General features: G+C 40.6%; 1 protein-coding gene across 3 annotated transcripts in view; it reads right to left on the minus strand.

Moving 5' to 3' along the window:
• Positions 1–21,903, minus strand: part of abcb7 (ATP-binding cassette, sub-family B (MDR/TAP), member 7) — a 47,671-nt gene extending 25,768 nt beyond the window's left edge. For 2 of the 3 annotated variants that reach the window (XM_072663916.1, XM_072663915.1), the window contains exons 1-5: positions 21,719–21,903; positions 14,291–14,368; positions 13,782–13,856; positions 9,992–10,111; positions 3,575–3,707 (exon numbers count right to left, since the gene is read on the minus strand). In XM_072663916.1, the coding sequence (XP_072520017.1) occupies positions 3,575–3,707; positions 9,992–10,111; positions 13,782–13,856; positions 14,291–14,368; positions 21,719–21,874 (562 nt within the window). In that variant the 5' untranslated portion in view covers positions 21,875–21,903. Of the gene's footprint in view, positions 1–3,574; positions 3,708–9,991; positions 10,112–12,656; positions 12,817–13,781; positions 13,857–14,290; positions 14,369–21,718 lie in introns of those variants that run through there. The other variant, XM_072663917.1, reaches the window with a different exon arrangement.
• Between the last annotated feature and the right edge of the window lie 225 nt (positions 21,904–22,128).

The raw sequence follows: 22,128 nt of genomic DNA on the forward strand, positions 1-22,128 counted from the left end.
GCTAGCTTAGCGAGTGAGCTTTAGCTTTCTGTCCTTTCAAAACAGGCTGCCCAATCTGAGTCAGCATTCTTGTCTAAACATAACCAGCTTCTCTTTCCTGATTTAGAGCAATTTAACCTTGGCAGTTGCTTTGAGATGAGCTTTGGTGCCCCCCATCCCAAAAAAAAACAAAAAAACAACCCCCCCCCCACTGTACTTCACTTTCAGAAGTACTGCTACACAAATATATGTTACTAAGCACTAGTGCAACACTTTTCTTAAAATATACTAGATCTTGTAATCTGCTCTGAAAAAGGTAAGACATTGTGTCACTTGACTTTCTTATAAGCAAGCTGAGAAATGCAGGGGGGGTGGAGGAGTGTGGTGGGGGTGTGGAAGAGTTGGGGGGGTGCTTCTCGCTGTCAGGGGTCAGGCGGAGTAAATTAAAGCTGAACAGCGGTGGTGCTGGAAACTGAGGCGTGATGAGGACGGCAGCGCGACAGTGGCTTCCTCTGTTGTCTCTGTGCGCTCAGCTGTGCCACGCGTCACCTCAGGCTCATTAAAACTGCTCTGCAGCTCCCGCAGCCACAGCCACTTCTGCCTCCTGTCCATCCGGCAACATCCTTAAGCTCTCGCATCACCGCAAAGGCGGATTAGAAATTGCATGGAAACAAAAAACACATTCTGAATCACAGTATTTTTCCACAGACATTTAAAATGTGATTAACTTGCAAAATAAATACTTACAGTTATACTATTATTTAAATGGACACTAAACAAAATAGCCGCTTGGTGTAGCGTACTGGGTAACACCACCTCCTTCCCTGTGGCAGACTCAGGTTAGGTTGCCCAGGGGGCAGGGCAAGAACACCATGATACACCAAGATGAGTAATTGGGCAACCCTACTTTTTGGTTCACTCTAACCAGAAATTGTAGAAGTTTCTGCTCCAAGATTTATTAACAGTTGAGGTGGCACATCAGTATCAATGGGTATCTGCACCAGGGCAATGTCAGCAGACAATGCTGGTTCAGATATTGTGTTGAGGGAGCTTATCTAAAGCCATTTTCAGAAATAATTATATTTACATGAAGCCCTGGAGTAAGTTCACGTATTCCATCAGATTCTTAGCTAGACATTAAAGCAGAGGAAGCAAAACTACGAAAACATTTCATTTTTTTATAATAAGATAATAGACCAAGTAAAGTGTTACCAAATGTCTTCATCCCAAACTGAAATATGATCCAGTGGACATATCTGTTGTGAATGTGATTAGTACTCACATGTTTGCATACCTTTACATGAAGCTTCACTGAGGACTGAGGATAAAATAATCTACCTATTTTATAATTGCTTATTTTTAAAAGACAAAGTACTGCATCAGCAACAGTCGACGCCATAGATTTTAATATTGGTCAATGTCATGATTACATTTTATTCAGTAAATGAAACACTGGAACATAATGATAATAATACAACATAAAACTAAATTGTTTTATATGAGCAGACAGTTAGCAAAGCACTTTAGAGCTAGTTGCACTGTGTGTATAACTATGTATGTGACGAACAAAAAAATAAAACATTGAACTTTTAATACTACATCATTGGATGTTAGAGGGGCGCACTTTTTGTGCTCTGTCAAATATTGTAAAATATGCACATTATAAATCAAGGTGCTAGAAAGGGTTCTTTGAGAGCAGCATTTTACAAAAAGCTTGCTCATTCATTGTTTCTTCTGAAATCAAGGGTTTAACAAAAAAAAGTTTTAGCTTTTTTTTTTTTAAGTTAAGAGTTTATCCTGCTTTTTTTGGAGCAACTGTCTCTACTGTCCATGGAAGGCTTTCTTTTCTAGATTTTAAAGCACTGCTGTGAGGATCTGATTGCATTCAGCCACAAGAGCATTACTAAGTTCAGGATTTTGGATGATTACCACCCCACCTCATCCCCTCCCAAATGTACTGGACAGAGCACCATGGGGCCCTATACCCATCTAGCCCACGCCTGGTATTAGGCAAGTGTGCATTTGCACATCTGTGTCAGCAAAGGGTGCAACTTAAAAGAAGCTAACCGCATAAGAAGGCATGTACACATAGACATTAAAAATATTTGATGATGTGGATGTAAAGGTTCTTCACGCTTACAGCTCCTCTAAAAAAATCCCTCAAAGAATCATTTCCAGCACCTTTATTTTTTTTAGCAGTATAATGTAGGGTTACTGTTCCCTAATAAAGTGTCTTCGGGCTTTCTGCATGCTGCCCTGTACCGTTTGTACATCTTGTCACATTCTACTTCGTTTGAGTCAAACATTACGGAAATGACAAACGTTACTGCGGGGAAGCGTTCACAAAGAACACTGCAATAGAAGTGCTGACCTAAGATCAGATCCAGACGTCCAGTGATTAATGAGATCACTTTATCATAAAAAAGAGCCCTGCGACTGCAGTCTTGAAGCAGCACTCCTACTCTAAGGTGCTTTGTGAACACAAATGCTTCTTTCGCCCTGGAAAATGAATTTGGCTCTAGCGGAATAAATCCTCAGCCCTTAAGCATTCAATCTTTTGTGTCTTGTGCACGTTGTCAGTGAAAGGCAAATTTTTCGCTCAGGTAAGTTGCGGCTTACAGCACACACACACACACACACACACACACACACACACACACACACACACACACACAAAAGAAAAAAACACTATCCTATCTGCAGAGGCTCAGACAGAGAGCTCCAATTAACAGTGTGTGTGCACAGGACCTAATGGGTCTCATTAAATCTGCAGCTTACAGGGAGAACTGACAGTACATTCTGACTGCATGCTACAATGACTTGCAAAACGAGTGGTTACTATTACTCATTAAGTTTGTTTTATTTTCTTCAAGCGAGTGGCGCACGAGCAAGGAAGCACATTAAAATTCACAGCCTGTGTCAAACCTTCGCACATCTCCAGGCATGTTACCTCATGTTACCTGTTTCCTTGAGAGGGTAGCTCGAAAAGACTGCCCGGGGTTTAAATACGGGGTAACCGGGCGACATTAATTTAAAAAACGACGGCGCTTTGTTCGCCGAAGCATCGTAGACAATTTTCTGATGGATTTTCTTGTTACTTTGTGGCCTTCGGCTCGTCACTCAAAATTGTATTACGCTCCACAAAATGCTTGGCTCTACCCCGTTCATGAAAGATTAAAAGGGGCAGAGTAGGCGACCGAAACATGAGCCGAGAGACAGGGGCGGCTTAGTCAGTGTCTAAAGCCCAGGACGGCTGTTTGTGATTCAGGACCATAACCCAGGTCTCTCGTTCCCACAGGTACCGTGGCTGTGGTCTGCTAGTCAAAAGCGAGATTTGCCAGAGGCTTTCTTTTCACACGATGTTATTCAAGCGGACACCGCTTTAAAAATAATAAAAGGCTAAACTGAATTAGCAGCTGAGGAGGCAGATGTGTCAGGTCCTTCCAAAAGCCACGAAAGGTTTCAAAGCAACACTGATAGGAATTTTTGCCGGAAAAAGGTCACCCCTGCTCATAACAGGCGGCATCCTTCCTGAGATGAAGTCAAACACCTGCCAAGAGAAAGGGTACGGCGAGGGAGGGGGAGGAGTACTTACAGCCAATCAAAACTGCCGTTGCCATGGTCGCCACCGTGTTTGGCGCGTCGCTCAGGTTCAACATGTGTCCCGACATCTGGTTCAGGCTGTCCACTGCATATTTAAACATGAAGGGCACAGTCACATTGGTCATCTGGAGGACGAGCCAAAAATGGTGGGGGGAGAGAGAAAAAAAAAAACAATTTGAGGTAGGGAATTTAAATAAATAAACAAATAAATAAAATAAAAAAAGTGAGAAACAGAGTGAGCTTAGGAAGCATGCTGATGGTTGAGACACTGCATTAGGGGCAGGCCGTTTTCTGTGCACTCCTCTAGACAGATCGGGAAATGAGTTGGTTGATGCATCCACTAATGGAATTGAAATGGTTATTAAAGCTAATTAAAAGCTCGGGGACAGCTGCTCGGCTGCCGCGGCGGGCGCCGCAGCGCATTAGACAGGCCGGAGTGGGTGCAGCACACCATTTCCCTTTAATTTGCTCCCCCACTTTAGTTTAACCCTTACGTCCCATGTGACTAGAGCAGAAAGAATTGGAATTTCAGGTGAAAAACAGCATTCCTGGCCTGTGGTGTTGGGTTTTTTGTCCCCCTCTACCTCATTTTCTTGCTTTAGGCCTTAGAAGTCACAGTCAGAGCTGCTTTTAACAAATGACAGACAGACACCACATTTGCATCTGGAAGAAGGGAAGAATAAGTTCTGAAAATGATTTATATAATATTTGACTTCGATTAAGCCGTCAGGAAACACTTCTGCCACGTTAGCCCGCCTGACATCAAATCAAGCATTGAATTGGTCAATACAGGTCGCAAATAAATAAATTGTGGTAAATATTACTCTCAACTCTTATTTACCTACTGAGAATGTCCTTAATGCTGCCGGCTGGCAATAATGTTTGTTAATGGCGCCTTGAGGACACCAGATGGTGCTCTGAACACCATGGGTAAAACAAAAACCCGGAACTAGATCGGAATTAAAATAGCTGATACCCGATCCCTTAAAAATAAATAAATAAATAAATAAATAAATAAATAATCAGTCCTGATCCAGATCCACATATTTTTGTTGTCATGCAAAAACCTTGTATCGCTATTCTTGCTGTTTGTTTCAAATCAAATTGGCCAACAGAAATGCTTCAAATGACATTAAATAAAATCTCTTTCCATTGACCTCTATTGAAAAATAAAAAAGATAGATTTCGTCAACCTCCCTTTGATCTCAAAACAGCCTCAATTCTTTGTGGCATGGATTCCACAAGATGCCCATTTTAACATGATTGCATCACCCAGTTCTTGCTGATTGTTTCCCCATTCCACCACACTTCACAGGTGTTCTACTGGGTTAAGAGCTGGTAACTGGGAAGGTCACCGAAGAACATTGAACTCATTGTAATGAGCCTCATGAAATCTGCTGATCTGCTGGAGATACGCCAACATACATGTTTTGGTTTATCATCATACTAGACAGAGCCATTGAAATGAAGGTAAACTGTGACTATGAAGGGATGGATGGACATGGTCAGCAACAATGCGCAAACAGGATAAGGCATTCAAGACATGATTGATTGGCACAAAGTAGGCCGAGACAACATTTACAACGCCACACCTAAAATCACTGCGATCACATCCCCCACCCCGCCCCCCTCAATTCTGATTCATTGTTCTGTAGCCAGAGTAATGACCATATCAGAAACTTCGGAGCTCAGCTGGATTCCTGTATGGCAGAAATGAACAGATTGCTATTGCACCCTATGGTGAATAAAACGTCTCCAAACCGGACACATTCCTCTGAATTACGAAATCGTTAAGGTCTGGCAACCGAATAACTTCACAGGTCTATTGGTAGATATTTGCTTTAAAAAAAACAAAAAAAAACACCCAAATAATTAAATAAATAAATGAATAAAAAAAAAAAGTCAATCAGACAGAGGTCATTTAATGAGCTCCAGAAGAGCAGAATGCTTAGGTTACACTGGGCTACAGCACTTTAAAGTTGTAGGTTATAGGTTATAAGTAGAGCATGCTTTTGGGCATCACCTTATATTGTTTTTCACAGCCATCAGAGACACATTTTACAAGCTTTTTAAGTTTCTCAAGCTTGAAAATGTTTTTTTTTTTTTTTTGTATCTGAAACTAATTTCCTCTACATTAATTTAAGTGTTTTTAATTACCAAGTAGTGTTGTCACAGTATTCACACCTGCTATATTACTTTAATTACCCTCTTGGTGGCTGCAATACAGCACTATTTTAAAGCATATAAAAAAAAAAAAAAACTCTCATTCAGAACTGTCCAGGCTAAAGTTCAGCCTCCAAACAGCGAGGTTTTACTGCTGTAACACTGTTCTTGAAGGAAACAAAAAACTTTTTCCGATTAAAATAAATAAATAAATAATATATATATTAAAAAAAAAAAAAAAAAAAAAAATTATATATATATATATATATATATATATATATATATATATATATACACAAACAATTACTAGCTTAGAAATTTTAATGCACAGATTCGTTAGAAATACATTTTCATTGTATAATTATATATCGGAATTGGTGACAAGTTGTGGTAACCTATTGATTTTTAGCGAACGGTTTCATCCGACTAAACAGGTAAACAGAACGCAGCATCAGACCAGCTGCAAGTAAGTGTACTACATACTCTCAATAGCGCATTCAAAAAGAGGAAAGGAGTAGGCCATGTGTAATGTAATAGTGTAATTATGATGGTCATTTAAAAACTCTGGCCAAAACATGATCAAGTGTCAGCTGATTATTTATCAGACTGCTTCTATCATCTGTGAAGGTACCCCAAGCAGAAATGTTCAGGCTCCTAGCGTAAAGTCCTAGACCCCGTGCACACCTGGTATTAACATGCATCTTCAGTGATCCAACTGTCGTTCACACTAGGCATTTTAAAAGTGCCTCCTGTAGCGGCTTGCGTTTGGATTCCTCACATCATTTCTGCGGTAGGTGATGCATGGCGCACATTAATAATTAATTAATCTATTGAGACACATACGTTTGCTTGCAGACCAGCTACGAGAATCGCCTTTATCCATTAATCAGTTATTGTAGAGTGCTCAGCTATCTCATGCATACGGTGGACTGTGGTCTCACAATTATTGTTGGGAAACACAGAGACGCCAAGAATAATATGGTCATATGGGTCTCTGACAATCTTCAAATGTGGTTTGAGTGTTTGGATCACGAGTAGACCTCAAGACACATTGTACCCTGTACCACCAGGTGTAAATGGGGGCCCCGAATGTGCTGCATTTGTTATAGGACAGATGTAAGTGAAAATAAAGCACAATAAGGTTTCCTTAAGTAGTAATAATTGTATTAAATACATGTTGCCAAGATAATTCAAACAGCTGATAACATTATGGCAGCAACATGCATTTTGGGACGGGAGATTTAAATTTGGGAGCGGCTGCTAGAAATTTTAAAAGATTCTAGAATGAGAGAAAAGTTAGTCTGGACCCCCGTTCAACATAACACCGTTTTCACTACAAGCGGCTGTGCGGCGCATATATATATATATATATATATATATACACACACACACACACACACACACACACACACACACACACACAGTGTGTGCAGAATTATTAGGCAAGTTGTATTTGAGAGGATTCTTTTTATTATTGAACAACAACTCATGTTGTTCTCAATCAACCCAAAAGACTCAAATATCAAAGCTTAATATTTTTGGAAGTTGGAGTGGGTTTTTTTTTTTAGATTTGGCCATCTTAGGAGGATATCTGTTTGTGCAGGTAACTATTACTGTGCAGAATTATTAGGCAACTTAATAAAAAAAAAACAAATATATATCCATCTCGGTTGTTTATTTTCACCAGGTAAATTTTTGACATTCAAAAACAAAACAAATCAGTGACCAATAGAGCCACCTTTCTTTATGATGACACTCAAAAGCCTTCCATCCATAGATTCTGTCTGTTGCTTGATCTATTTACAATCAACATTGCGTGCAGCAGACACCACAGCCTCCCAGACACTGTTCAGAGAGGTGTACCGTTTTCCCTCCCTGTAGATCTCACATTTTATGAGGGACCACAGGTTCTCTATGGTGTTCAGATCAGGTGAACAAGGAGGCCATGTCATAATTTTTTCTTCTTTTAGACCCTTACTGGCCAGCCAGGCTGTGGAGTATTTGGATGCATGTGATGGAGCATTGTCCTGCATGAAAATCATGTTTTTATTGAACGATACCGACTTCTTTCTGTACCACTGCTTGAAGAAGGTGTCTTCCAGAAACTGGCAGTAGGTCTGGGAGTTGAGCTTCACTCCATCCTCAACCCGAAAAGGTCCCACAAGTTCATCTTTGATGATACCAGCCCATACCAGTACCCCACCTCCACCTTGCTGGCGTCTGAGTCGGAGTGGAGCTCTCTGCCCTTTACTGATCCAGCCTCGGGCCCATCCATCTGGCCCATCAAGAGTCACTCGCATTTCATCAGTCTATAAAACCTTAAAAAAATCAGTCTTAAGATATTTCTTGGCCCAGTCTTGACGTTTTATCTTATGTTTCTTGTTCAAAGGTGGTCGTTTTTCAGTCTTCCTTACCATGGCCATGTCCCTGAGTATCGCACACCTTGTGCTTTTTGATACTCCAGTAACATTGCAGCTCTGAAATATGGCAAAACTGGTGGCAAATGGCATCTTGGCAGCTTCACGCTTGATTTTCCTAAATTCATAGGCAGTTATTTTGCGCCTTTTTTCCCCCCCCAACACGTTTCTTGCGAACCTGTTGGCTATTTGCCATGAGACGCTTGATTGTTCGGTGAATTTCAAGATTGCTGCATCCCTCTGCAAGACATCTCACAATTTTTGACTTTTCAGAGTCCGTCAAATCTCTCTTCTGACCCATTTTGCCAAAGGAAAGGAAGTTGCCTAATAATTAAGCACACCTTATATAGGGTGTTGATGTCATTAGACCACACCCCTTCTCATTACAGAGATGCACATCACCTGATTTACTTGATTGGTAGTTGGCTTTCAAGCCTATAGAGCTTGGAGTAGAACATGTATAAAAAGGATGATGTGATCAAAATACTCATTTGCCTAATAATTCTGCACACAGTGTATATATAAAAAATTCTGCCAACACCTTTCTAATAACTTTACTTTCAAGTCTCACTTCGGAACACCGCTGGCATGCCCTTTCCCATAAAGAACAAGCCAGAGGACGACTTGATCCAAACCAGCTTTAATTACCAGTCCGCCTGGCACGAGAATAACCTTGGATGGGTCAAACAGGGACATAAAAAGCTCCACGCCGTCCTGACGAATCAAAGATGGTCAAGACTTTTTTTTGGCCGATTCCGTGCTTTAATGACGCAATGTGGCAGACATTCCTCTCCCGCGTTCAATTCCGCCCTGGGCGATAAGGTGCTGGAGCCCCAGACAGGCTGTTACAGCGGAGGGGGGTTATCTGTGCGCCGCACACTTGTCAATCTTTATCTGCCTTTCCAGATTCGACCTCTCCTGAACCACGGCCGGTAGATAAAGGGGGCATGGGCGGAGTGAGCCACAAGCCCATTCTGGGGGATGAATTCTCCTCTCTGTTCTCATCCAGCGCCCGTGTCTACAGGATGGCAGCCCTGGCAAGGGCAAAATCATTATGTTTCAACCTACGTGGCATAATACGGCAAAATGTACTGGCTATGTCGGAGCCTCGTCGGAGGAGAACGCCGTAGCGCAGCGGGCGTCGGCAGCAGCAGGTCATTTTTGTGTCGGCAGCTGCGTGCTGAGTGTGAGGGAGAAGTGAAACAGGGGTATGGCAAACCTGTCAGCCTTCCTTCGGATGCAAATTACTGACAAATTATACAGAGGAGAACAAACAATGTGCAAATGATAAGTGTTTTGCTTTGTTAAGCTGGGCTTGCGAACTTGTGAAACTTTGAAGTGTCACTGTTAAAAAGGTGCCGATAAAATGTGATGGAAGTTTGGCTCTCATTGATCAAGGAGTTGGGATGGCTTTTGAAACTACTGTTCATGGTCATGATATAAAACATATTTTCTAGTACAGTGCTGTGAAACTTAACTTTTGCTCCTTCCTTTTTAACCTCTATCCATTAACAACCTTCTTTAGAAGGTTTAAATGCTCATTACATTTGTGTAACAGTCCAATTTCCATGACCATGTTCCAACCAGTTGTCTTTAAGACGGAGATGTAAAACTGTTCTAAATGGGCTTTCCTGTATCCGGAGTCGTGCCTCATTGAAAAAGCAGTTCAAGCTGAAACATGTTTCCATCATATGGGTCCTTTATTATCTACGAGTCTTAATACATATCAGGGACTGAGATAACTAAAGCTTGTCACAAGCATTAAACCTGCTCTATTGGCAATGACACATCAATGACTACCCAATCCTCCCTTCATGATGTTAACTCACCTTGGCTCCAGCAAGCAGGCCAAGCGAAATGGCCACTCGGGCTCGCAGGTCTGGACGATCTTTAGGCCAAACATATGACAACATTGCTGAAAGGATTTTCGTTGTGTTCACCTCCTTTAGCTGGGGAAGAATAGGAGGAAAAAAAAGTGGTAAAGGTAAATAAAAAGCAATAAGATAAGTTACTGTTGCTGATAAATAGGGGTGACAACATGATTCAATAATTGTAATAATTCCAATAATCCAATAATTCTAGGCATGATTCTTTGATAGCTTGACCTAACTTACTTTGCCTACATATTCCAAATAATTAATAAGAGACAGTCACACATGCCATGTTACTTTCAGGACATTCTAAGCTACATATTTGACCATGTTTTGATCATACATTTACTTCACGCCTGCAATTATAGACTATAAAAATATGCTTAGATAGGGTCAGTATTGCTGCTTGTTATAATGTGCAACTAGCCTGTAAGCCTAGAATACCAGCATGTAGGCTTGAACCATGCATTTACGTGATCATTTAGAGTAACTAATTGGATTACCACCCCCCTTTCCGAAATCCGTTCCAGTGACTTTGTCCAGTATCAGACAGATACCAATACTCCCTACAAGCTGCTTCAAGCAATGCAGCTGGGCACATCTATACCATTCCTTTCTCTGTACTACTATGAACATAACAGACAACTAAGTATAATGGCAGGAAATTACCAAAAGCCAAATAAAAGCAAGGAAATAAAGCCGCCAGCAACTGCAGGGCTGGGTGGTTAGCACGTCGGACTGAAATTGGACTGCAGCGGTTTTAGAACATGGGTGTCAAACTCCAGCCCTGGAGAGCCCACAGAAGCGTGGATTTTAGCATTTTGCCTTCACTAACACACCTGATTCAACTCATGAAGAGCTCGATAATTAGTTGATGGGTTGAATCATGCATATTAAAGCAATGCGGATGGGAAAAATGTGTTTGCTGTGCAGTGCAGCACAGGAACTCCAGGACTGCATTTATGAACCCGTTTTTGAAATTGCCTTCCACCAAAAGCATTTTTGTCATCTATTATAAAACATATTTAAAACTAAATGTAAAGCATCCTTCAAAGTATATCCAAACTCCTTATGTGCTGGTCCCCCAGCCTCTCAGCACCTTTGAGAAAACTACATTAGGCCTGAGGGTGAGGAGCAGGCAGGGTGGGAAGGAGTCTGCTATTGTTGATGTAGTTAAAACAAGATGTTATACAATCACCCCATTTACCAACCATGTCTGCTCTCCGAAGTGTTTTTGTTTTGTTGTTTTTTGTTGAGGGAAACCCTTCTAGTCCATTCACTGACCGCAAATCTGAGCAATAATCTGGTTTGCTACATATGCAGAACAGTGGCAGCTCTTTGCCAGGCCTCCTTACTGGAAGAGTCACTGTATGCAAATGCAACATACAAAGCCCTTTTGCCTTTTACAAGCTTGAAATATCTAGAACTGACAAAAATGGTGTATAAGTGGCTTTTGACATTACAGGCCTGTCTCTGAGAGCCATAGTTTGCAAGTACCCATGTTTGCCCCAAACTGAACTGATAAGTAATAAGGCTGCTTACGTGGATTTGGACAATGTACAGTTTCTGCTTGTCTACAAAAATGGACAAAGGTATGGAGAACAAGTGTGCTTAGTGATGGCTTCTAGTACTTTAAACATGGATTACTGCAGAAGGAAGCCAATAGCTACTTGTAACCCTTCCCACTGAGATAATCAGCCAACACTAATCAGGTTCAATGTGACTAAAATAATGATTACATCACATATATGTTTACATAGGTTTTACATGTTGTAAACAACAGAGATTTGATATACTGGATAGTATAAGTAGGGGTGGTACATGCAGTGTTATATCGCTAGTAAACATAACTGGTTACCGCAGATGTTCCCACCCCTTGTAACAGAACATGGCAACTTAATGCTTAATATAACCAAAGGCATGAACTTACAAGGTACAAAAGTTCCATTTTGATTTCAGGTTGACTTTTCAAGAAGATGTTTTCACAATGTACATCTGAATTTCTGGACAGAGCAGACCAAAAACTAAAAGGTGCCTTATATACAAGTTTTCACAAGTTTGCTTTAGCTACCTGTAGGTAAACCCGAAACACTTAATATTTTAAAACACTTTTTTTTGCATTAAAGATTTGTTTAATCCATTTTCAGTAAATCACAATGTTTTATAGGTTGCTTTGTGTGGACGACCAACTGAATAAAAATGCTGAGATTTTAAAAATGAAATATATATATTTATTACTGCTCTTTAACAATATATATTTGCTCTTTTATATAATATATTTAATCTGATTACTCGACTGAAAAACAATCAGTAAAATATTTGATTACTAAAATAATCAATAGCTGCAGCGAAACCTACCTGCAAGTGATTTTTTTTAAAAATTCAGAGCAGGGAGCATATATGCCCTTATTATTGTTGTTTTTTTTACATATAAAATAATATTACATTTTATTTAGCTACTCAATGTACACTTAATTACCCTTTAGCTCATATCAAACAATACGGCGTCTTAAAGGAAAAACGTATGTAAATCCAATGTGTTTTCTGTGATGCAGACCTGATCTTTGAGGACAATAAAAGTTTAAGAAGGCTCATTCTGAAACCCCAGCACACGGTGACTCACCACTGGGGGATACAGCATCATATGGCCCAGCCTGCGAGGGCAGTGGGGGGAGGCGGCAGTGGTAGCAGCAGCAGCCGCTGCAGGTGGCCACGAAGACGCTGCCTGGCATCCCACGCAGCGCCATTCCCTCGAGCCTCCACCAAGCCCACTACCGCGCTACGCTGCGTGCCAACCGGCCTGTTTACTCTGTCCAACCACCTGCTGCCGTGACTGTCTCAAAAATATGAGTTAACTCCTCTAATCCAGTCAATATGGTAACATAAAAATGAGGCGCTGGCAGAATGGCACGGGAACAAAGTAAATCAAATTAAAAATAGCCAACACCTGTGCTTGGTCACATCCAACTAGGCAAAATGACGGGGAGGAATAAGGGGGAAGGGGTGCGAGAGTGAAGAGTGGGGATGGGGAGGATACGTTTCACATACTTGTCACTACGTGGCTTATTGTTATGCAGAATGACTCTCTGATATTGATTGTAGACCAGAGTAGCCTCTGATCTATTATTCTTTATGATTACCGATTGCTAAGACAGCCTGAAAGAGAATAATCAGGTCATTCTTTTTAAGTGCTAAACCTGGTTCAGGTCTACAAAAAGAGATCATTGCCACTGTTTGGGAAAACCAATCCAAAGACTAGGATGCACTGCATTGTTTTTAGAGACTTCAGAGGCTTATTTACAATCTACTGATTAACTTTACAAGTCAAGGAATGAGTTTTAATGAGACGAACAGTGGGATAGTTGCACAAGACAACGTAACGTAAATGGTCAAACACAAGCAGTGTATGTATAACAAACATCTTACTATGTTCAGGACGTGGTAGACAACTTCAAGAACTTCCTATTTATGCAGCCTATTTATCCCAGCCTTCAACAGATTCCATTGTAAAGAGCTAATCAAGGTTATTTACTTCACCTAGTGAAGATGTGTATATGTATACTGCATCAACACAATGCTGTTCTGTACATCGCGGATTCTTTTCAAGCTGAGCAATCGAAGTGAACTGAATGCTCATGACCGTTCTAATCTAGGCAGATATGTTCTTTTGGCACTGATTAAAGAGCTACTGCAATACAGCCTAAATAAATACAGAAATAAACAAACATACATAAATAAATAATCTTACCACATTTTTGGGATCTGCATTCAGTCCTCCGCCTGCGTGGCCGTGCCAGCATGTTCTCTCTGGTATCTGCAAATGCTGAAATGTAAAGTAAGCCAAACTGGTTTTATTATGCTAAACAGAAATGTGTAGAACATGCAATCTATGCTGCATTTCAAGAGTGCTTCAGTACAGCAAGGAATCAGGCATATAGAAAATAAAAGTGCTGCTCTTGTACAGGACAAAGAAAGAATGATTTTGAGGTCCACTTTGAATGATTTATAAGAACCGCATAAACTGCAAGGTCGTATCAGAAAAGACAACAAAGCCTTGTCTGAAGATGAAAGTATAATAATAATAAAAAATCTAAATCAAACAAACCATAAAAATGAGATGCATCACTCCCCCTAGCTGCACACATCCTTTTATAACCTTCTTCAGCTCCTTCTGAAATACTCTTGATGGGCATCATGGTGAATGAAGAGAGGGTGAAAAAGAAAAAAAAAAAGAAAAAAAAAACCCCAAACACTTACTTTTACAGCTTCCAGTATCTGCCGACTGTTTCCTCGACTTGTTGCCCATGATGGTGATGTCAGATTCGGGCCCAGTAACTATATTTAAAAAGAAAAAAGAAAAAAAAGAAAGAAAGACTGAATAAAGAAAGAAAACAGGAAAAATACCAACAGATGGTTTTCAAATAACAGGTGCAGCCTACTCCTAGACCACAGGGCTCTGCAATGAAGAGTCCTTATCAACAGTGCAAATGAGCTCAAGCCATAGCTTCATGTTTACCTCTGTTTCTTTTCCAAATCATTCCAATTGTATCTGACTTCACTATGGTTGCAGCTTGTGTGCTACTAAAGATTATCTATTCAAACATCAATACCTCATTTAGCTAAGAGCACAGGTGAAAAATGTGTAGAATACGGCAAAAAGAGCACAGCATGCTCAGCATGCACAGCACGCCCTGCAACAGTATCCGATTAAATGCGTCCCCAGCGTGACCAGATGAGATCTGATTTTACTTTCCTGCGTAAAAAGCACAGCAACGTATACTTTGGGAGCTCGTGAACAATGCAGGAACAGTGGGGGTTCTACGACGGAACAGTAGATGGTTCTCATATTCCTGAAAATACTATTTAAACCACAAGGGAACAAACTTTGAATCAGTGCTTTTATCTACAGCTAAATGAGCCTGAGTGAGAGAGAGAGAGAGAGAGAGAGAGAGAGAGAGGGGCCAAGATCCACAGTAATTGTTACTCATATTAAAGTTTTTTTGAGACATTATCACTCACTGTTATAATGTCATGTGGACATGAAAACTTGATCAAATCACCAAAAACGCATGTTAATTATGTTAATGTCAGGTGTTAACAGCCTGAATAATCCAAAATAGTCACTAGTCAAAAATTATTTGACATAGATCACAATTCGTTAATAATAATATAAGCTGCTTAAGTTGCTTAGCTGGCTCAGCGTTCAAATTCTCCTCCATGTTGCTTTCATGTTGCAGAATGGACAGGGAAAATCATGTGACTAAACATGTGGTGGAATGAATTTAAGGTGATGGTATAAATAGTCGGCATAGGCAAGGTTATGTTGATTAAAGGTCCTGAATGTTGGTTTTGATTTATTTTCAAATAAATATATTCTTTTAGGAGACAAAAGGTTCCTTGAAGGTTCATCAAGAACCTTAAGAGGTTCCTCCACAGTTTCAATATGAAGAACCTTCAAAAGTACCTCAAGGATCTTATAGTCTTAACAGTGCAGCCACCCCACAGCATGACACACTCTCAGAGATGTTTTCAGGATTAGTGACATCCGAAACAACACATTTCCTAGATAATAAGTGAAGAAAAAGTGTTGCCACCAATTCATCTTTTAATCCTATTTTGACGTGAAACCTAAATAGAAAGTCGGTCATTTGCTTCCGATTATTTTGAAAGAGCAAAAGGGAAAAAAAGGAGAAAAAAGGAAGAAAATCCTTGATTAAAAAAAACAGCAACCTGCTGAACACTCTGGTTATCCTTAACAATACTGTAAAGTTGTCTGTAACGTTAAATCACTTTCAAAATGTCAGTTCAAGCCAAGATCTTAAAACCTCTTGTGAGTGAAGAGCTGAAGGAGGTTTTAGCAGTAAATAACAGCCTAACTGAAAGTCAGTCTGGTTTTTAGAAATAAACGTAGCACAATTACAGAGCCCCCAAACCAGCAAATTATATAACTGAGTCATTACATCAAAGGGTGCCCCTGTGCAGCCGGTTTTATTGATTTGTTAAAGGCCTGACCCAGTAGTAATAAAATCTAGTTAGCATTGAATTGATACGCTAAGTCCAGGTCTGAAAATGACTGACCTGGTAGAGCAGTGCAGGAAAGGTTGCAAGGGTCTACCACATGAATCAATGTTTTGAAAACAGAAAGACTGAAAATGTTTCTACACATATATTGGTATAATATTAGACTAGACTTTGACATTTAAGCCTTACTTTTTGCATTTGGTTTACAAATAACTAACTAAATAAATAAATAGTTCTGCTATTTTTGTACGTATAGTTGATGATGGAAATGTCACAATGCATGCACCTTTACTGCTTATTAGACGCTGTTTATCATGGAGCTCTAATATTTAATATTAACTGCAGGACGTGTTTCTCAATGACTATAAAAATGCTAAATCACTGTTACAGCTGAATTTATAAATCTATACTCAGTTTATTACCTTCTTACTAGGAGTAAAGGTTTTTGCTGGACATTTCTAGAAAAGGTTTTAATCCTGAGATTTCTTTCAGATTAACTAAATCAATCATAAGAACAACGCAGTATTTTCCATCCCAGTTCACGTACCTTATGTGTTACCTGAAGCTGTATCTACCATCTCTCGCTGCATCTGCCATTTCTAATTCGTTACCCTTTCATTCTAATGGCGATTCTTGGAGAAATCCTAAGAAGGCGCAGGGGCTGCCACTAACGACTATCGATGAATGGTTTACACATTATAATAATTACACATTAAAACTGTAGGTTTAAACAAGAACTACAGTATAATAGTCCGCAGTGCAACGGGGTATTCATACCCTTTATCAAAATGTATGTGATTTACTGTATTTATGCCATTCCCCACACAAAGAAATTTACTTAAAATAATATTATAATAAAAAAGTAATCAGATATGGTTTATATACAAGCCCAAAGCACACAGACACACACACACAAAGGCTCCATGCTGTTTTACTGTGTGTGATCAGTGGGTGTTCACATTAAGATCTCTTTCTTTTTATTATTATTTTTTTTAATAACATGAAGAAATAAAGTGTTCTGGGTCATTAAAATTGTTGAATTCACATAATTTTATGCTAATATGAAATATAATATAATATCTGAGGAAAAAAAGGCCCTTCTTGTAACTTCTCCAAAATTCCCTCGCATATAAACACTGGTCTGTTGCCTTTGTTCCTCACTTGTATTGTGCGGGAAAGAGCAGCTTCCTGCCTCGTGTTTGAACAACTCTGGCGTCAAAGTATGTGGTCACCAGGGTCGGTGGCATGCGAGGTATGAACTAGCTGTAAACATGAATAGACAACAGTCACTGTGATTTTGCAGTTTCTGGTGGTCCATCGTCTACAACAGCACCTGTGCGTTTTTCTCTTCAGGTGCTCATGCATTGTGCGAGTGCTGCTGTGGTACGCCTTTGAAACTTTGCCTGGTGTACAAACCACCATTCATCGCTTTGTGCTAATTGGAAAGTTTTAAAAACCTATTTTACATTTCAGTCTGACTCTGTAAAAGCTTTGAATGGAGCCCACCCGATTGGGGTCAGAAATGATAAAGGATAAAGGTGCACGTATTCGTCACTGTACAGTGTGGACTGTACAGCGAAATGTGTCCTCCGCATTTAACCCATCTGGTAGTGAACACACACTCACACACACACACGTGTTAGGGGCAGTGAGTACACACACACCCAGAGCGGTGGGCAGCCAACTCCAGCGCCCGGGGAGCAGAGAGGGTAAAGGGCCTTGCTCAAGGGCCCAACAGTGGCAGCTTGCCGAGCCCGGGAATCGAACCCACAACCCTGTTATCAATATCCCGGCGCTCTAACCGCTGAGCCACCACTGCCACCATGGTGGACCTCGTGAAGCAGCTACGTAGTGGAATTGAGGAAAAAAGCGTCCAAGCATCCAATAGAAATGAAACATTTCTATTGGTCTGTTTGTTATGACATTTTAACAAATCATAAATAATCTCTAATGCAGATGTGCAGTTTGACCACTGGTTATAAATAACCTCTTAACTCCAGCCTCATTAGTAGATTATGCAATAACAAATACAGTCATTATTTTTCTTCATTCAAACCACGTTAAAAACATACTGAAACATAACTCCAGTACATATAACCGAGCCAAAATGTGAGCCGAGTGTATAGTTACACCTTATTAAACCATATTATTATGTTCCCTAAACCTAATAAACATGCTAAATGTTAAAGCACATTAAAATTAACAACACATGATCAATTTAACCAGTTAGGAAAGCCCAGGTGTCAATGAATGGATGGATTTATACGGACGCTACAGTGTTGGCGTGAGAGAGGCATAGGCCTATAGCCTGTTTTTACTAACTTCGCCAAGTGCCGTCACAGGCTGTGTGGTCCAGGGAGGGAGAGATCGCTTTTATACAGCCTTATCTCTCAGCGCAAGTTGCAAAATACGACAAACGTTTGCTGTGACAGCTGTCATCATGTGACAATGCAACACTGATATAATGGGCTTAGGCTAGCTCCTCATTTACTTTGAAAAGGCAATTAGACCTAAACATAAGAAACACTGTAGAATGTGAACAAGTTGGATACTGTGTCACTCTAAACAGAAGAAGAAAAAGAATTTAGCTATATGTAAAGACGCAGATGCATAATAATTTGATGATTTACAAGCACTGCCTAAGTCAGAACTGCCTAAAATACATCAGATCGAGGTCAACTTTGTCTCTGAGCCAATAATTTTTTGCAAAAACCTGCACTAATTAAAAGTGCACATTGAAACAAAGTTCTCATTTGCTTTAAAGCTGAATGTTTAAGTGGAGTTTGCATGCCTCCAACTCACAGACAGATCTACATAAACAAAACTAGCGGTTCTCAATCGCAGTCCACAGCATCCATTCTCATCCAAGCTCTGAATGGTTTTGATATTTTTCCTGTTTTAACTACAGCTTTGCATTCCTATCAATTTCGATGTTTCACAGAGTGCCAGAGTGAAGGAGTTCAGACAAAGAAAAAGCAACAATAAGAAGGAAAAAAGGAACTTTAGCCAAAGGAGCAGGGCTGTAGGCTTACTTCTCAGAAGTTAGCTCTGGTGTAAGGAGGATAATATTCGTAAGCATGTTTTAATTGTTCCAAAACAGCCGAAGGACATCGGTAGGTCTCCGTGTCAGATGAATAATGAAGGCTTAAAATCACCTAATGAGCTAACAGTTGGATGCTGATGAGGACTCCTCGTCTTCTACACAAGCTATTTTCTGCTTAGTGGACAAAGAGCCTGTGTTTTATGAGTTTATCCGGGAATACTATTTACACAGTTTCTGGAATAACTTAATATCGATTAGCGTAGTTATCCTAAATGAGTGAAAACGCCAGCGACTGCGCCAATCATGTCTTCTCAGGCAAGTCCCCAAAAGAATGGTTTGGTTAAACCACCATCTTGCTTAAAAAAGGTTTTACCAACAGATTTAAATTACGATTTTGTTTTGGATTTACTGAAACAAGATCGTACTGAAATTAGTATTTTTCTGTTAGCAGGGTTAGCTTAGCATATCATAAGCATGTCATAAACGTAGCCTGGCATGTTATGCACTTCTGGATTTGTGGTCCGACGAGACCAAGATGTTTAGAGGAGTAAAGGTTTGACATATCCAAAAAACACTGTGCAAACTGTTAAGCATGGTGATGTTAGCAACACTTTAAGGCAGAGGTGCCCAAAATGGATGGAAGACAAAATGAAGACTACCTCAGAAACCTTCAGCACTACCTCAAACCATCTGCTAGATGGTTGAAACTTGGACATGACTGGGTGATTTAACAGGACAAACAGACATTAGATGGTTGTGGAATGGATAAAGCAGGCTAACATTCAGCTTCTGAAATGGCCTTCCCAAAAGTCAGGTCCATGCCAGGAAACCTATATAGTTTATTTAACTCCAACTCTACACAATGTGTTTTCTGCTCAGTGGATGAAGTTCCAGCATGCTAGTATATCAGAGATGCAGATGTTTTAGTTATACTAAACCCAACAGCTGTGCTAACTCTTAAAGGAACGCTCAAGCTCTTAAAGCAACAGTTATGGAGGAAATCAACTAACCCCTATGTAAGCAAGCCATTCAAAAAAGAAAAAGATTTTTATTAAACCATTAAGCTAAAATTGAAACTACAATTTCTTCTGCATAACGTCCCACTTTGTAATACGGTTCTGCAAACAGGGCTTTTACAGCAGGACTGCAATAAACAACTTTTCTGCAAATCATTTTATTTTACTGGTGTATAACAAAACTGAGCCCAGCCCAGCTCAGCTCAGCTCAGCTCAGCTCAGCTCAGCTCAGCCCAGCCCAGCCCAGCCCAGCATGCAGAGAATGACTTTACAAGTCAATTTTACTTCTGAAAAGAAGATCCCAAGTGAGCAAGCTAAAGACAACAGCAGCTGGAGAAGGAAACCTTGGGAGGAACCAACGCTCCCTCTGGTCCACTGGCAGTGGTGGCTCAGCGGTTAGAGCGCCGGGCTATCGATAACAGTGTTATGGGTTCGATTCCCGGGCTTGGCAAGCCCTTGAGCCTCTTTATCCGTTACCCTCTCTGCCAACTCCGGGCGCTGGAGTTGGCTGCCCACTGCTCTGTGTGTGTGTGTACTCACTGCCCCTAGTTTACTAGTGTGTGTATATGAGTGTGTGTTCACCCCACAGATGGGTTAAATGCGGAGGACACATTTGGTTGTACAGTGACAAATACGTGCACCTTTACCTTTATCTTATAACAACTAGCTAATACCAATAGTATAAAGCCACCATGATTTAAAGGCCATGGTTATGGACAGATGAACCAATATAACGGAGCAGTCTGAACACACTGTTAATCAATCATCTCACCATGATGTCCATGTTATTCACGAGGATATGGACATGGACACCAACGAAAACCGGCATTTCAGAATTGCACAACCTTTCACCACACACACACACACACACACACACACACACACACACACACACATACATACATTAATGGCGATAAAGCAAAGAAGCGTGTGATTAAAACGTTTAATTTATTGCCTTAACGTTAACATGAGAACACATTTATGGGGAAATAAGGCACACCCTTAAACCTGGACAATAAACGCAGTGTTTTAGACTATAAGTAAGTATAAGTAGCTATAACTAACTAGCACTAATTGAAATAACTGAAGCTGAGCAGCTATCTAGCTAGCATCGAGCTAGCTATATTCACTTGCCTTTGGCTTCTTGCTACGAGGCCTAAAAAAAGACATTTTATAGTTTGCAAATTAAGTTTAAAAAACTGTCAATCTAACCCGGCAAATTCCGCCGGTTAGCCTCCTCAGCTAATGTCAACTTCTCATTAGCTTCGCTAGCTAGCTTAGATACACGCTGAATTGAGATTGTTTGAGGGCTATGTGTACAGCAGTGACAGCACACGCGTGTGTCTCATTGCACAGTACTGGACCTTTACAGCCTTACTGAAGACTGTCCGTCAAAAAACACTTATCGCCCCTCACCAAACTCATGCTGAAGCTAACTAGCATATTAGCAGCGGAGCTACGCTAATGCTAACTGTCTGGTCTGCTCGCTCTGTAGCCCGGCTAGCTCATCTGTCCTTGTAGCCGTTAGCACCGCGAGCTGCTCGCCCTGCTCGTTCAGTTTGACACGAAGGTCCGGCGAGTCTCAGACGTTCGCTGTCTGCCTACCTGATATGTGCTCCGCGGCCTCCTTCTTGACCCGTCGGCGCCGGCTTTGTTCTCGTAGTTCCGAACATGATAGGAGCTGCACTGCTGAAGGAGCCGGGCTAACTTGCGTTTCTGGATGTGGACCCCACACTGCAGCGGTACCAAGAGCGGCGCCATGATGAGTTTACGGTTACGCGTGAACGTGGGTAAGTTAGGGGGACTTTGGCCGCTGTCCAATACGTGTACTTGCGTCCTAACTACTACGGAAGTATACAAACCGCCATTCAGAAATTTCGAACTGTAATTATTACAATCTCAAATAGATAATAGACAATATATAACTCGAAGACGAGGACCTGAACTAGTGTAGTAACTTGGATGCTTACGTAGTGCACACTAGTTAGTTAGGCACTAGCGCTATCTAACAAGAA

The sequence above is a fragment of the Salminus brasiliensis genome, chromosome 19 (genome assembly GCF_030463535.1).
Source record: "Salminus brasiliensis chromosome 19, fSalBra1.hap2, whole genome shotgun sequence".
Taxonomy (NCBI): domain Eukaryota; kingdom Metazoa; phylum Chordata; class Actinopteri; order Characiformes; family Bryconidae; genus Salminus; species Salminus brasiliensis.